The sequence below is a fragment of the Malus sylvestris genome, chromosome 11, assembly GCF_916048215.2.
Source record: "Malus sylvestris chromosome 11, drMalSylv7.2, whole genome shotgun sequence".
In the NCBI taxonomy this organism is placed as follows: domain Eukaryota; kingdom Viridiplantae; phylum Streptophyta; class Magnoliopsida; order Rosales; family Rosaceae; genus Malus; species Malus sylvestris.
Genome location: NC_062270.1, coordinates 31,308,929 through 31,326,244, shown reverse-complemented (window position 1 = coordinate 31,326,244; position 17,316 = coordinate 31,308,929). Strand labels below are relative to the sequence as shown.

Genomic DNA, 17,316 nt, shown 5'->3' with positions numbered 1-17,316 from the left:
TTCCAGGTTCAATTTTTAACACTGATGAATCACACGATTGTAGCCAAGGGATGCTGAAATGCCTCTGTAAGTCTTCCCAACCTCTGGAATAGTGGACTGTAGTAGCGAAGCCACCAGCCACTGGCGGAGCCAAGTATAAGGCTCTCCTAGGCTTTAGCATAGGGAGAGTTTTGGTTCTTCAAGCTTAAAATTAATAATCATTTTGGTCTATTTTATGATTTTTAATTGTCATATTCCACTTAGCAAATGAAAACTTTGAATATTAAGACTACTTTTGAGGAAAATAGAGATAATAAATGTTAAATAAACTCATTACTTTAACTAATATTATATTTTAATAATAATAAATTAAAACTTTCATATCACAAATGATTCCTTATTTTATTCACATGATAGTTTTGAAGACTAGAAGCCTAGAAAACATAGCATAAAATTCTTGCTTCAAATTATTACATTCAAGTTTTTAATATTATACTAGCCTTCATGCACGTGCTCATGCACGTGCATAAGGTATTTTTTGAATTACGGCGTGCTACGCGCGATTTACACGTTTTAAATGTGTTTATATGCATGAATTGACAAAAGGAAAGTCAAATATTTGAAGTAAATGAATAATCTTAGATCATGCTAGAAAAAACCCTTACAAATCAATCAAAACTGATGAATTCACATAATAAAATCGGTCTTTCAATTTCCATCTACATTCTATTGAATTTACATTAAGAATAGAGAAAATAACATTTAATAAGTAACTGATTGAATCACATTATTGTTAGCCCATTGTAAGGCTAAGCCCACCCCCTCCCCCTTGATGCATTATTTTGGGTTGCTTTTGAATTTTTTTGTTTTGGGGGCATTTTTGTCCACAAATTTTGGGTGAAGCTGTGACCCCGAAAAGGGTTGTTGGCTTTATATATAAATATAACTTTATGTAGGCAACAAAAGATTAAAAATTTGGTCACTTAGTACTACGGTCCAGTGGTATTCCTCTGCACTTGTAAGTGAGAGGTCTTAAGTTTGATACTCACCAAAAGCGAAGTTGAACCACATTATTGCTAGCTCATTGTGAGGCTTAAGCCCACTCCTCTTCCTTAGTGTAGATAATATCATTTGTCAAATAAAAAAGGATTAAAAATTTGATTTTGTAGTATTAATTTTAGCTTAGCGCACCCATTGAATAATTCCCAGCTACGTCATTACCACCAGTTGGTCCCGTTTTAAAAAAGAGATGTTCAAAATGGACGTATGTCGCCGTTTATTATTACGGTCTAGTAATATTACCGAAATGGGTGTATGCCGCCACTTAGTATTACAATATAATGAAATTCCTCTTTACTTATAAGTGAGAGGTCTTAGGTTCGATTTTCGCTAAGAGAGAATTTAAACCATATTATTGCTACCAGCCAGAATCGACTGTTCAAGTATTCAAAATTGCATCATGATCCTAATAAGAAATAAGGATAATTTATAACAAAGTTTTCGTGTGTTGATTCTTAGGAGAGTGCTTCTTCCCCTATGCCCTCTGTTGATAGAGACTTAGGACTGGTTTGGTATTGCTGTGCTTTGAAAAAAAAACTGCTGTGAGAATAAGCGGTTGTGAAATAAATCAGCGGAGTGTTTGGTAAACTTTTTTGTAAAAGTGCTTTTGGAAAAAAAAAACAGTCTGATAGTGGGTTTTTTCATTAAAGGAGCATTGTAGCTCCGTTTGCTTTGAAAAAAAGCCAGTTTTTCAAAGCTGCAAATAGCAGCTTTAGCTTTTTCCTTTGATTTCAGCTTATTCTCACAGTGGTTTCCAAAATAAGCCCTTTTTTTTTTCAGTTTACCAAACACCTAAAATCCTCATAGCTTTTTTTCATGGGTACCCTTTTTTTAAACACCTCATTCCCAAACCACTCATTAACCCGTAAGAGTAGTGATTTTTTGTGATTCATTATAAGGCTTATCCTACTCTTCTACTATTTTATTGTAAAACACATCAACACAGTAAAGAAAAGGATAACCCAGATGACGTGCCACAAGGATAAACCACGAAGTCGTAGTACTATAGCGTGCAATCCGACGAGCGACCTAATTAGTGGTCCAAGGAGCATGATGACGCACCAGCTGATGGTGTTTGGACAAGACAGAAAACAACATGGACGTGGGATCCCTCGTTTGCCATGCATTCATCCTCTTGTGGTAACCAATGTGACAGCATCAAGGAGTCTGACTCCACCCACCAGGCAGCATATCTGACAGCATTCAACGAGTCTGACTTCACCACCAATGGCAGCAAACCAGCAACAATGAAAATGAATATGAACCTACATAAACAAATTTTATAGAGCGCACCTATTTTTGGATCTTGCAGATTTTTTTTATTTTTTGTCTTTGAAATGAATTAAAGAATATCAAATTACAAAAATTAACATATATGTGAGAAGTAAAAAGAGTTATGTAGATAAAACATCCCATTTTATAATGTCCCTGACACATAAAATGATTTAGAATCTTCAAGAGTTAAGAAAACGGAATTATACTGATACATAAACAATTAGTGGCGGAGTCAGAAATTTACAACAATAGAGTCATAAAATAAAAACTTCCAAAAATTGATCATACGTTTCTTATAATTGCCAATATATATATTTGCTAAAAATTCATTCGAAATCAATAAACCAATATGAAAACACTAAAAATCTCAATAAACTTAAGATGAGAAAAAATTCTGATACAACTAGAATTTTGTGTACAACAAAGTGTGATGAGGGTGCTAACCAAACTTGAACACCAGAGAAGCATAAATTAATTAGGGGATGTGAAATCTAGACATAAAAGACGTTTGCGTGTTTGACTAATCTTTATCTTGTTTGAGAATTAGTTTGCTAAACTTTTTTTCAAGTGAAACAGAACACAAACGACATAGTTTTGGTTGGTGTCAATTTAAAATACAAATGAAAGGTCTCTTTATTTCATTTGTACTTTAGCTAGCATAAGAGTCAAACGAAATTCTAAAGGGAGGATTTTATCAGTTACTGGGGTCTGCAGCAGCCAGTCCCCCACCTTGGCTCCGCCAATAAGACTTCTTGTCAAGGACACTATGGCTCATAAGTCAATGTCGTTAACTAGAATTAGCGCTAAGGATGATTCCAAGTGAGCAAAGACACAAATTGTACGAAGGAGGGAGGGAAGTCGAAGGAGAGATAGACAAGTGAAAAATATCTCTTTCTCCCCCTTGCATACACTTTATACGAGTCGTTATCTTCTTGACAAGAGTTCTTATTGCGTATTTATTGGTACTATTCTGCTTTCTTATTTCTCGAAGATTCTAAATGACTTTGTATTTATTCTCGTTAAATGCGAATTCGGACTAAATTATTATGACTAGTTCATTGTGAGGTTTAACCCATTCCTTCACTCAATAGCGTAGATAATATCAAAGGTATTAAAAAAAAATTAATTCAAGTCCCAAATTAATTCAAAAGCAAATTGACCGTGACCATTAGGTTAACGAGACTAATTGGCAAGCAATTGATTGTCTTGATAGTTAAAATCTTTCTCTTCAACCTACTGCGTCTAATGTTCAAACTCTCCCCCTCCTGTCTTCTCATATGTAGATTGGTCGTAGAATAATATAAGAAAAAAAGGAGCAAATTAGTCTTGGAGGATTGATGACAAACTTTCTGGTTCAGTAAGGGTGCGTTTGGTACGCAGACGGGACGGGACGGGACGGGACGGAACGAAGGTGTAATTTTTGAAAAAGGCATGGGGTATATTTGTCTTAAAATGGTAAAACATTGTGTTCCACAGACGTGGAACAAACCCGTTCCAGGGGTGGAGGTGGGACGCAAAAACACCCAAAATCTGTCCCGTGGAACAGCCCGTTCCACCCATTTTTGGCGCACCAAACGCGGGACGGAACGCCTCGTCCCGTTCCGTCCCGTCCCGTCCCACGTACCAAACGCACCCTAAAATAATGCATTGTTAGTTCACGTTACAATACACTTTCCTGAAAACATACGTGTTTTTCTTACAACCCATTACATGAAAGAAAAATATGGTTGAGAGTCACAAAACATGTAAATTGCACATTAGTCGTTTCCATGGTTCATCGGAATGGTAAAACCTAACGGAGGGTAAATAAACACACGGTTATCTATTCAATGTGCCCGCGAATGCATACTAAATACATAACATTTGATTTCAAGGAATAAAACAGTTTACATCTCAGGCGACGCTGTGCAAGCATTTTACTCATCATCTTTGTACGGGTACTCTTCTGGAATTTGCTTGAGGAGCTTAACTTGCAACTCGAATGCATCATCTCCTCGAAGCATATCACGGATCCAACTGATTTCAGTCTTCATCGATACCTGACCACAGAATCAAGGTAACTGTAAGGCAAGGCAAGAGAAAGAGTAAAGACGCGGAGAAAATTCATGTATATGCCTGACGACAAAATAGACCCTCCACCACCCTTTCACATTTTTAGGTTTTCATAGAACCTTCAAAACCCCTCTATTCCAATCAGGAAGTAACTTTTAGCCTTACGAACCATGTGGATACCCTCAATCTACAGTGATACAAGTCTTCTTTGATACTTCGAGTAAATGTGCATAAGGGAATGGAAAATAGGGACCCTTCCATTGGCGAAGCAATGGAAAACTTTATACGAATACATTGTGTAAGAAATGAATTAATAAAACTAAACTACGTCTGAAGCTGAAAAAGTCAATGCACGGTAGATTCATGTAATTGTGAGGAATATAACTACAGCAGGGTTTGAAAATATATAAATATAAATAGATAGATAACGAGTTTACTAGCAGCAAGCTAGCTTTCTCAGTTGCAAGTGCTGTAACTAATACTTTTAATAAAAGGAATAAAACCAAAACCATCCGTGTTATTCTCTATGGGAGTAAAAATAAAATCCAATATCAACAAGGCATGTATACGAGTAAGAAGTTGTCTTCCGTTATATAGGCACATAATTGCAGTGGAAAAAAGGGAAAACCATAAATCACATAAAGTGGGAATATTTCAAAGCAGTGCAGCAGAAGAGGTTACAAGTACAACTCACCATTTCTAAGGCCCCTCTTACAACTCCACTTAAGATATTGCAATAGTAAAGACCTTGGCAAGTATCTGGAAGCTCAACAAAGTCTACCAGAGGATTGTCCTCCAGAACAATACTGCAACATGTTCCATCAGCATCCCAATTTGTAACAGATGCGGTGACCCCCAAGAACATTTTGAAACCAACCTGTAGCAAAAATATCGATGGAGCTATTATGACAAAAAACTACTTCATATCTTCGTCTGGAAGTTTATGGCAATTAAAAACACAGCCAAAACAAACATTCTAGGTCCAGCGAAGCATGAAAAGAGTGCAGCAAACACTTGAGTAACTGTCTTGTGGAAGCCAATACATGTACTCACAAATCACAACCCAGTCCCATTACCATTTTTCCATCACAAGACAGAGCCTCAAACCCAAACAAATGGATAGACTACCCTTAAAGTCACTTCTTAATGATTCTAAATTCAATATTGTTAGGCCTACTAATATGCTTTTTTGCACAATCAGTGGACTGGATTCAGCATTTAGGATTTTGACAAGTATCAATCAGATATATTAGCCATTAACCATGATCCAAATCGTGGTTTTCACTAACAAACCTCCGTTGTCATCCTCAAGAAGGGAGAAGATAGAATATGTGGATTACATTTCCACCAATATTTGGTGAAAGATATTGGTATACTATGGGAAGTAATAGAAGCTTCGATAACTACCATGCATCAGGTGGTAGATTGAAGTGAAATGTACAGCACATAACAAAGTTCAGCACAAAAGAAACAGTTACCAGGTTTTAGAACAATTAAGATCCGCAGAATATTCAAATTTAAAAGGAAATAGATGTTAATGACAAACCTTTGCAATCACTTCAGCTGTCTCCTTGAAGTCAACACATCTAGATACATTAGATTTTGCTAGAAACTCATCAATTAATCGAATGCCAATATTATAGCCCCTGAGATGCAATAAATTGTCACGTAATCAGCTAAACTGAAAATTAACTAACATTTATATCAATAGTTACGGTTACTGGCCATCAAACATTCAATGTAGCCAAATTGTCATCATTGCAACACATTTATAGTTCAAATCAAAGATTGACATAAATTAACAGCCATAAACAAAATCGTACAAGAACGAAAAACCAAGAAACCAAGATAGTTACCAATGCACACAAGCACATACTTCCATATAATTTAAATGCTAGAACTAAACTTCTAGGAAAGGCATAATTCTCAGAGAAAAAGGAAAGAAATGTAACATCAAATTTGGATATAGAGGTTTAAAGAAGAGAAAAAGAAATTACATTTGATCAAGCTGCTTGTTAACCTCTTCAACCTCCTCAAGATCCGTGAGCAGCTGGCGCACAATTGCACCGTACGTCAACGTAAATAACTCCGCATTCTGAAACCATTTCAATTTCCAAATTAAAAGGATAAAGAAATAATTTAGTTATTTAAAACATGTTAGGATGCTGAGAAAAATTGAAAAGTTAAGACAAGGCAGAGTTGGGGTTTCACTTACCACGCGTTCAACGTTGGCAAAGATTGCGTCACCAGATCGAGGGCCAGCTGGAGGCATGGTGATCTGAGCTGAGACTGAGAAGTTTGAAGGTTTCTGTGCAAAATTACAAAAAAAAAAAAAAAAAAAAAAAAGAAAAGAAAACAAACTCAAATTTTAGGCCTGGTTTGATAACCATTTTGTTGTCATTTTACTGTTTTTTATTTTGAGCTTTAGTTATCATTTGAAAAACACTTATAACATAAGCTTTTTTTTACAAAAAGAAACTAAATACCCACCAAAGCTGATTTCTTTTCTCTTAATTCTTTTACGTGACTAATAATGTATGTTTTCACATAATTAAACAAACTACACAACTATAAACATAAGAACAAGTTAAAAAGCAAGAAAACACTACTCTGTAGTAAGGATAAACCAAATAACACAAATCAATATACATTCATCCACCTTCGCAATAACATATCCAATAACATAAAAGAAAAACACCCCAAAAAGTCAGGTTGATTCATCCACCTTCACAATAACATTTCCAATAACATAAAAGAAAAACACCCCAAAAAGTCAGGTTGATCCGCTATGGCCATCAATTCACTGTTCATGATTTCTCTTCTCTTGCAAGGAAAGTTCACTTAAACAATTGGTTGGTCCATATTTTTAATAAAAAGTGTGAACACAACCCAGAACAGTTTCTCATCAATTAGTTCAATAGAACAATTCAAACAAAACCCAATCCACCAATCTTATAAGCCTACAAGGCAATTTCTCAGGAGATGGCTTTCCACAAGCAGCTTTTAGACACGTTTAATTACCTTCAAGTAAATATCAATTTTTTAAAAAGCCAAGGTTTTTCATGGATAGCCCCGCCTCAGCGAAAGCCTCGAGGCGTGAGGCAATAGCCTCACTGTACCTATAACTATTAATATAATATGTATGATGAATTGAAAATAATAGAAGTAAACAGATGATGAATTAAAAAGAAGTAAACAACCCATCAAAATTGCAAATAAATTTCGAACATATTGCTTATAGGTGAGAAACCATGACCAAATCAAAAATTTCGAACATATGATTATTAATTAGAGGTTTCCTTTGCTTGCGACCGAGAATGCAGTTTGGATAAGGCACAATTTCAAACATAGAGAGTCGTTTGAAGAAGAATAATCAGCAATAGCTGAGAAACCCTAACCTAAATTACAAATTTATTGTGAACTTGTGGGAGATTGACGGGTTAGACCGAAGATGGGAGAAGAGACGTTGCTGAAGGTGGGAGAAGAGACCGAAGAGGGGTGTCGGGGCTCGGTGGTGCTGGTCTGCGATTCTGTTTGCAAGGCTGCTCCTTTTTCAGCATCAAGGAACCCTGCCCAAAATGAGTTTCAGACTGAGTTTTTGAGTTTTAATTAAAAAAAAACCTGCCCAGAATGACGATGTTTTGGGTTTGGGCCTTTTTTTTTATTAAAAAAAAAATATCTAACCCCAACAAAACGCCGCAGGCACCTAGGCGGTGACCTCACACACGTCTAGGTGAGTTTATAGCCTACTCCTGCTGGGCAGAGGCGTTTTCTTCATATCCCCACCCCAAAAACCACCTAGGCGAGTCTTAAAAATAGTTTTTTAAAACACTGGTAAACATAAATGGTATCGTAATTCCATGACATATGGACATACCTTATTGTCCTTTTGAATATAGGACATATAAGATTAGAAACTAATACTATGGATGGTAATTTATCACTCCATATCCTCTCTAAGGTCTTGTTTCCTAAAGGAAGAGCTTTCTTATATAAGTTTTCTTTGGCAAAATGGATCTGACCTAATGCATTTATCAATTCCTTATGCCATGTTTAGATGGGGGACTTTCAAAGTCCCAAAAAACATTGAACTCTATTCTTAAAACAGCACTACAAGACGACTACCAATGAACTGCTCAAATACTACAAAGCTACTCTAGAACACCAAAATTGCACTGCAAATGTACAACATCTACTCTAGAACACAACAAATGCACTGCAAATGTATAGCATCACGTCATTTTCAAAGTCCATCCACACGATTTTTGTAGTGCTTTTGTAACTAATTTACCCTAGGTTCTATAAAACTTTAAAAGTCGTCATCCAAACGCACACAGTACAAATCAGAAAAATAAAAATATAACCTTTGGCACAAGAAGTAGTAAAGGACATCTAGACATTTAATATTTGCCAACGGTGATATGTCAAGGGAGCTCACACAGGTGAAGCACTCAAGGCACAGAGCTTGAGTGCATGTCAGGAAGTTGAGATATGCCTTACGGCCATAGTCAATGCATCCAAATGTGTCAACTTTCAACCCCTTTCAACAAAATCAAATTACCCAAGATCCTTTTGGCCATGGCCGTGTCGATTAGAAGCGGACACCAAGAGCTTCAATCATCAAACTTTTTCTAAACGCCAATCACCAATTTCTTCCATACATCGATCGAATACGAAAACATCCCAATTCTCCGATTGAAGCAAAATTCATAAATTCCATGAGGAATCAGTGAGCAGAACTAAATCCCATACAAAAATCATCACCAAGAACCAAATCTCAGTGCAAATCACGCAAATTATCAAGAAATCACAAGCAAAACCAGTTTACTGACACTGACAGGCCCTTGAAGAAATCCAATCAAATATATCAATCGCACTTGAAAGAAAATTCAAAATACAGAAATTTTCATACCTTTTCAGCGACAGATTGCAATTACAATGAGTTTCCACGATTCCGGGGTGAGGAGGAAGAGGAGAGTGAGATCACAGAGAGAGGGGAGGCGAGTTCCAGAGGTCGTGTTTGGACTGAAAATAGTACGGGCCTTTCTACATTGGCCCAATGGACCTTTAATTTTACAATAGTTTAAGAGCCCGTTTAAAAATGTTTCTTTACATGTGTTCTACACATTATTTTTTCTATACTAAAATCCAAACTCGGTGTTACTGTTTATTAACAGTAAAATGCCGAAAGTGCCCTTCCCAACTGCGGTTGGTTGTGTTTTTTTTTCAGTCCTTCTGGTCCATTTATTTTCCCACTCTTTCCGTTTGTTTCTCTCTCTCCCTCCTTCTCTCTCTCTTCATTCTCATAGGTGCCCTCTATCTCTGTACATTCTCAACGTTTGTTTCTCTCTCTCTCTCCTATGAGAATGTGCAGAAGCGTTTGTGTGGATGCAAATTTTCGCTTTTTTCTTCTTAGAAAAAATTGCACCTACAAAACAATTAACACATTCGGTCAAAACCAAGAGCCTTACGCATCCACGATGAATTTGGGAGGTTTTGGCCGAAGAACCTCCGATGCCAAAGTTAGAATTTAGAGAGAAAAGTATTTTGAGAGTTTTTGGGAGTTTTGCAAGAGTATCAACTTAGTTTTTTAGAAGAAATAGGGTCATATATATAGGGAATGAGGTGTGGCCAGCCTTTAAGTGTGTTTTGGGGTGTTATTTGGTGATTCAATTAGCAATTAATATATTAATTAGGTATAAATATATTAATTGGCTAATTATCATAATAGAAGAAATGTTTTGGGAGGTTTTTGGAGGTTATGGAATGAGGATAGATGAGACAAATTTGAACTTGTTACCTATTTTGAGTACTCCTGATTTGGTTGATGGATGATTCTCCACTGCTCGCGTGTAGGAGACCCGGTATGCCTCGAGGGTAAATTTCTCATCTTCACCCAAAAATCAACGTGTCGCTTTGTAATTATTTTTTGCTCCACAAATACCCTCACACCTGCTGGGCTGCTCATAAGAAAGGGCAGCAGGTGTAGAGATCTTCTTGCTTTAGGAAACGCAGGACTTCTTCCTATTTTGATGTAGATTCCCTCTTTAATAGGAAATTAGGTCCTTCTAGGAAAGGGAAATAAATTTCTCTCAAAGCCTATTTAAGTCCACCTTAAGTGGGTTAAATCAACTTTGGAGAGCTATTTATTCTACCGTACAAGAAAGAGAGAGAGAGCTTAGAAGATATTTGTTCCCCCTCCTCTAGCAATCTTCTACAACTTGCTCGTGCAAAAGATCGTTTTTCGTTGATTTCTTCGTCTTCTCCGTGCCGCACCGACGTAAGAAAAATTTAATTTTTTCTTGTCTTCTTCTTAGGAGGTGCTGCCACGGGACAGCCATTAGGGTGGTGCGGTGTGTCGGCTGGCAGGGGCCAGGAATCGGCTTGTCATGGGCCAAAGAGGTGGTGTGGCAGGGACCATTGCTTATGCTGCTTGGCTTGATTAAAGCCAAGGATTAGCTCGGCATGCTGAAGAGCAATTAGTTTACCCTCTCACGCTGTAGAGTAATAAGTTTACCCTCTCGCACTGGAGAGCAATTAGTTTACCTTCTTGCGCTGGATAGCAAACCCATATTGGTGTTAGGGAATTGGTTGACCCTCTCGCACTGGAGAGTAATTAGTTTATCTTCTTGCACTGGAAAGCAAACCCATATAGGTGTCGGAGAATTGGTTTACCCTATCGTACTAGAGAACAATGAGTTTATCCTCTCGCACTGGAGAGCATACCCTTTTGGGTGTTGGGGAATTGGTTTACCCTCTTGCACTGGAGAGCAATTAGTTTATCCTCTCGCACTAGAGAGCAGACCCTTTTGGGTGTCGAGGAATTGGTTTACCCTCTCGCACTAGAAAGCAATTAGTTTATCCTCTCGCACTGGAGAGTATATCCTTTTGAGGCTTAGTTAGCGCAAGAAATTGCGCAATCGCTTGGTCAGGAGCCTTTCTACTTCTTCCTGAATTTTCCTTTGTTAGGGTGGCAGAGCTCTTGACTGCCCCCAATCGTGATGTGCTGGTCTAAGCTATTATTCCATATGTTTGGCTCGTCTATGTCGCGGCTGCGGTGGGTGTGATATGTTCCTAGCAGGTGAGCATGTAACTCACAGGCTGCTGGTTGAACTTGAGCCGGATTGAGTAACTGCTTATTTCCGTCTGCTGTGCTGCCTGCTCCAATGTAATGTGGAGGATACTTCTTGCGGACCTAGCCATGAATGAATACTTCGCTTGAAAGGCTGCTTATGTTGATTATCGGAGTGCGTCCTCAACCGTGAGTGTATGCTCGTCCGTGGGCCTAGTCGATAGTGCACGCTCCTCCGCGCGCTAAGACGAGAGTATACGCTATCTCGAGGGCTAAATCAGGAGTGTACTCTGCCCAAACGTTTTGTTTGTGGATTGTCGAGTAGTTGCTTGCCAGGATGCTGCTGAAGAGGTTCTTCATCTGCCCTTGTCCTACTTTGGGACACCTCGTTTGGGGCACGTTGCATCTTGGTGCGCTGCAAGAGCTGGTTCACCAAGGTCGTTTGCTGTGCTAGGGCGCTTGTCAACTCTATGACTTGTCGAGACAAGTGTTGTTCACCATTTGGATTGGAATAGCTTAGAGGTACCGTTTGGTACGTAGACGGGACGGAATGGGACGGGACGGGACGGGACGGGACGGGACGAAACAGGATGGAACGGATGATGTAAATATTGAAAAAGATAAAGAGAAATTTTGTCATAAAATGTTATAAATTTGTGTTCCATGGATGTGGAACGGGTCGTTCCAGGGGGAAAAGGTGGAACGAAAAATTAGTCAAATTTCGTCCCATGGGACAACCCGTTCCACAGTTTTTAGGCGCACCAAACGTGGGATGGAATGGCTCGTCTGTTCCGTCCCGTCCCATCCCACGTACCAAACGGTACCAGAATGAATGTGCCTCCTGAAGCAGTGGAAATGTGGTAGACTCCGGGGGCGAGATTTGAGTTGGGAAATGTCAAATCCGCGGAGAAATATGGTGAGAATGCCCCCGGTTCGATCGTAAGCCTAAAAATTTAAAACCGGGATGGTTGAACTAATCTTGGACCGATTTGGGCTACGAGAATAGGCTGCTCGGCTATAGCAGGCTAGGCCACTAGAGCAAGCTGGGCCATGGGAGTGGACTGCTCGTCGGGAGCAAGCTAGGCCACGAGAGTGGGCTGCTCAGTGGGAGCAAGCTGGGCCACGGGAGTAGGCTACTCATCGGGAGCAGGCTGGGCCACGAAAGTAGGTTGGGCCATGGTAGTGGACTGCTCGTCGGGAGCAGGCTAGGCCACGAGAGTGGGCTGCTGCTCGGTGGGAGTAAGCTAGGCCACGAGAATGGGCTACTCAGTAAGAGCAGGTTGGGCCACGGAAGTGGGCTGCTCGTCGGGAGCAGGCTGGGAGCAGGCAAGGCTGCGGAAACAGGTTGCTCGGCGTGTGATGCTCGCGAATACGAGGCTTGAGCTCGGCTTGGCAACGCATAAGGCTCGCGTTGGGCATGGAGTGACGTGGCTCGGGCCGTGGTGGTGTAGTCATGAACCTCGTCATGGGTGATTGCCATGGTGGCCACCGCAGTGGTTGCCATGGTTGAGCCTTGTGGTGGCGATACTGCTCCCCCTAAGATCACATTTAGTCTTGTGGATTGCTGCAATCCTATTTCTTAAATATTGGAATTTTCACTTATGGAATTTTCTAAATTTCTAGCCATTATATTTCTCTTTCACGTTTTATCAAAGAATCTTTGCAAATAAAAATTTCTAATAATAAGAACGTACGAAAAATACAAATGGACTAGTAAATAGAGAAAATAGAGAAAAAACCTTTTTGTGCGAGAGTTCTACGAGTGTGAATCTCAACTCTCAATGAAAGCACCAATTTGTGGATGCAAATTTCCGCCTTCTTCTTCTTAGAAAAAATTGCACCTACAAAACAATTAACACCTTCGGGTCAAGGCCAAGAGCATCACGTGCCCACGATGAATGAGGGGGCTTTGGCCGAAGAACCTCTGATGCCAAAGTTAGAATTTAGAGAGAAAAGTATTTGGAGAGTTTTTGGGAGTTTTGCAAGAGTATGGAACTTAGCTTTTTAGAAGAAATAGGGTCATATATATAGGGAATGGGGTGTGGCCGGCCTTTAAGTGTGTTTTTGGGTGTTATTTGGTGATTCAATTAGCAATTAATATATTAATTAGGTATAAATATATTAATTGGCTAATTATCATAATAAAAGAAATGTTTTGGGAGGTTTTTGGAGGTTATGGAATGAGGATGGATGAGACAAATTTGAACTTGTTACCTATTTTGGGTACTCCTGATTTGGTTGATGAATGATTCTCCACTGCTCGCGTGTAGGAGACCCGGTATGCCTCGAGGGTAAATTTGTCATCTTCATCCAAAATTCGACGTGTCGCCTTGTGATTATTTTTTGCTCCACAACTTGCACATTCTCATAGGTTGCATTTGCAAAAGGAGAACAACATCTTGGATAGTTTTTGTGCTTATGAAACATTTGAGGGTAAGATTCACATAGTTATTTTAATCTGTGGGTTTTGTTTCTTCGATTTTAAAATGGAAAAAACTTAACTTTTTTTTCCTTAGATTTCAATTAGAATGTGTTGTACAACTTTTTATGTATTGTTGTGGTTTATTGTAATAACTTGGCAAGTATTTATAATGAGCTATTAGTTTTGGATTTACAGAAATTAGGTGTTCAATTAGTTGAGGTTATTTGGTTTGCTTTCAATTTTCTTTGTTTTTTACTTTCTCTTATTGTCATGTATTTTTGTGACTTATTCTTATTCTGCGGTTGTAGTATTATGTTAGTTTTGCATAACATTATTATTTAGTCAGTGGTGGTTCTGTTTATGCCTAGAAAATGGTTAGCTAAAGTGTATTGACAAATGGTCTTTTTTTTTATCAATGTGTTGTAAATATTTTTATATGTTGTTGTGGTTTATTATGATAATTTAGCAAGTACATGTATAGGGGAAATGCCTTTGCTTTCCCTTGTTTCCTTTTTTTCACAGAAAAAAAAATTTCATGCAATATTTTTCTATTTTTGTTAAAATAATGTCCTACTGCGATTTAGTGCCCAAAGGTCACACATTTGGTCTAAGTTTTATACTCTAAAATATTAAATATACATGAAATATCTAATTTATCTTATTTATTGGCTATATATATGCTACTTAGTAATTTGATTAGCTGAAAAATTTAGCCAACAAGGCAAATTCTTTTGTGCCAAAACTGTTGCAGAGATGTTATTTAACAAAAAGTGGGTCATTGTTTTCATCTTCTCAATTAACTTTTACAGAAACATTTATAATTTTTTGAGGCATTATTTGATCCTTTTTCCTTTTGAGTTTTAATTGGCATTTCATCTTTATTTTGAATTTTTTTTTCGTTTGAAATTAACATTGATGTTTCCCACTTGACTAAAGGCTTTCTGTACAGATTTTCATTTTGTGTCAAAAAAAAAATCTCCGTGTAAACTGTTGAAACTAAACCAATTCATTAACTTTTACAAAAAAATTTAGAATTTTTTGAGACATTAGTTGATCATTTTTCCATTTAAGTTTCGATTGGCATTTCATCTTTATTTCCAAATTGATCATAAACTGTAACGAGATGCTTAACGTCACATCCCGGCCCTGGCCCCCATCATATCCTGGGCTCGACTCTGTCGTAGCACGATATAGTCCGCTTTGGGCCCCGACCACACCCTCACGGTTTTGTTTATGAGAACTCACACGAGAACTTCCCAGTGGGTCACCCATCATGGGATTGCTCTCGCGCGAACCCGCTTAACTTCGGAGTTCCGATGAAACCCGAAGCCAATGAGCTGCCAAAAGGCCTCGTCCTAGGTAGAGATGAGAATATACATATAAGGCATAGAAGATCCACTTCCCTAGGCGATGTGGGATGTTACAATCCACCCCCTTTAGGGGCCCAATGTCCTCGTCGGCACACTTCCGGCTAGGGATTGGCTCTGATACCAAATTGTCACATCCCGACCCGGGCCCCCACCACATCCTGGGCTCGACTCCGCCGTATCACTATATTATCCACTTTGAGCCCCGACCATGACCTTACGGTTTTGTTTCTGGGAACTCACACGAGAATTTCCCAGTGGGTCACCCATCATGGAATTGCTCTCGCGCGAACTCGCTTAACTTCAAAGTTCCGATGGAACCCTAAGCTAGTAAGCTTCCAAAAGGCCTCGTGCTAGGTAGAGATGAGAATATACATATAAGGCATAGAGGATCCACTCCCCAAGGCGAAACGATTGAGTGATGGCATGACTATATTTATGTTTTAAGCAACTCAGACATGGTCGTACAAGTTGTCTATAAGTCGTACATGCCTTATTAGATACATTTAGAGGTCATAACCTTGCACCCCGGTGTTAGTGCTCTCGCCTAAGGACAGGGCCTAGCCTTCACGTGATCGTTCACCTTCCACACCACACGCTCACCTTGGATTCAAGGTAGGTGCCAACCTGTCGTACATACCATATTAGGTGATTCCGACTCGTAGGTGACTTGCGATACTTCGCATAACCTTCACGTGATCGTAGCACTTGAGCGTAATTATTTACACCCAGCCTGTCATACAAACCACAAGAGGTGGTTCCGACTCATGTGAAGGGATATGTGATGATCTATGTGTTTCAGCCGTACATGCCACAAGAGGTGGATCCGGCTGACATATTACTGGGATATTGATTGATGAGATATGGATAAGTTGTACATGTCACTATAGGTGACTCCGACTTATGTGCTAGTGTTGATTGATGAGATATGGGTGCAGTCGTACAGGTCACATTAGGTGACTCCGACTTGCGTGCTAATATAGATTGTTGAGCACATGATTATTTATATTACTGATGAGTTGCTGTGTCGTGGTATATTTATGAAATTACTGTTGATATATTTTTTATTTCACATTGATACGTGATATGATTTTCTAGAACTGTACAGGTGTTGCATCGAGGGGTTATAACGTTTTAGAAGGCTTCTATTAAAAATTTTATTTCTAGGGCCATTCACCCTTGTTTTGTTTTCACCCTCCAGGTTTTATTAGCTGAGCTTTCTTATCGTCGAGGATTCGTGGCAAATCTTAGTATTGGAGATTTCTTTCGAGGGCATGATTCTTTATCCACCCTATTGTACTTACTTATGCTCTAACGTCACATGTGAAGTGAGTTAATTCCCACTCACCAGCGTACTCTGGTTTTTAGGCACTCCTAAGTTTAAATTAATCACATTTTTCCACATCATCATACTTTATGGTTTCGTCACCTTCCAGGTGTCGGGTCGGGATGTGTCACTTAAGGATGTGCACCAATTTTTTTAAAGTTTTTTTGGTTCAATGCTTTCTGATAATGCTCTCTGAGTTTGTGAACTAATTATGTCTGTGGTAAAACTCAATGTAAAAAAATGTTTGCTGCCAGTATACAATTGACAACGGCCTACAAATTCTTGATCCTTTGCTAACAATAGAGGATGTATTTTGGTCAATGTTTTTTATGCATTTTTTTTTAAACAAATTTTGTTTTCCATTATTTCAATGTTTCTTTTAAGTTTTCTATCATAATCATTTCTAGATTTATAAAATTTATATTTCATTATAGCAGGCTAAATGGAAAGCACAGCTGCTACTCCTATCCATCTATTGTGCCCTTATACAAAAGTACTAAAAATAAAAGTTCGAGTGTTTAGAATATGGAGACCAAGATTTCCTGGCAGCGTTCAAAAATGTTCGGGCCTTCATTGTATATTAGTCAATGAAATGGTGAGAAGTCATTATTTTATTATTTTAATTAAAATTTATGATAAGAATAATTAACAATGGACATGACAATTTTCTTTTTTTAATCATTTTTTTACATATTAACCAATAAATTTTATGTTCTTCAAATTAATAAAGGGTTTTTGCAAGTATTCTGTTCTTAGTTTCAAG

General features: G+C 38.5%; 1 protein-coding gene across 2 annotated transcripts; it reads right to left on the bottom strand.

The window, feature by feature from the left end:
* Positions 1-3,960: 3,960 nt before the first annotated feature.
* Positions 3,961-9,441, bottom strand: LOC126589530 (uncharacterized). 2 transcript variants are annotated; one of them, XM_050254849.1, is made up of 7 exons: positions 9,278-9,408; positions 7,764-7,934; positions 6,581-6,673; positions 6,363-6,460; positions 5,912-6,011; positions 5,060-5,242; positions 3,961-4,352 (listed from the first exon to the last, which is right to left on the bottom strand). In XM_050254849.1, exons 3-7 carry the CDS (start codon positions 6,635-6,637, stop codon positions 4,230-4,232), a joined length of 561 nt encoding a protein of 186 aa, XP_050110806.1. In that variant the 5' UTR covers positions 6,638-6,673; positions 7,764-7,934; positions 9,278-9,408; the 3' UTR covers positions 3,961-4,229. The 2 variants fall into 2 exon arrangements, with proteins under 2 accessions (XP_050110806.1, XP_050110805.1); XM_050254848.1 differs by lacking the exon at positions 7,764-7,934 and having other exon boundaries at positions 9,278-9,441.
* Positions 9,442-17,316: the final 7,875 nt, after the last annotated feature.

Coding starts and splice junctions, on each gene's coding strand:
- LOC126589530 (XM_050254848.1), bottom strand. CDS start 6,637: ATGCCTCCAGCTGGCCCTCGATCTGGTGACGCAATCTTTGCCAACGTT. Junction 6,461..6,580: donor TTGCCAACGTTGAACGCGTG/GTAAGTGAAACC, acceptor AAATGGTTTCAG/AATGCGGAGTTATTTACGTT. Junction 4,353..5,059: donor TAAGAGGGGCCTTAGAAATG/GTGAGTTGTACT, acceptor TTCTGTGGTCAG/GTATCGATGAAGACTGAAAT.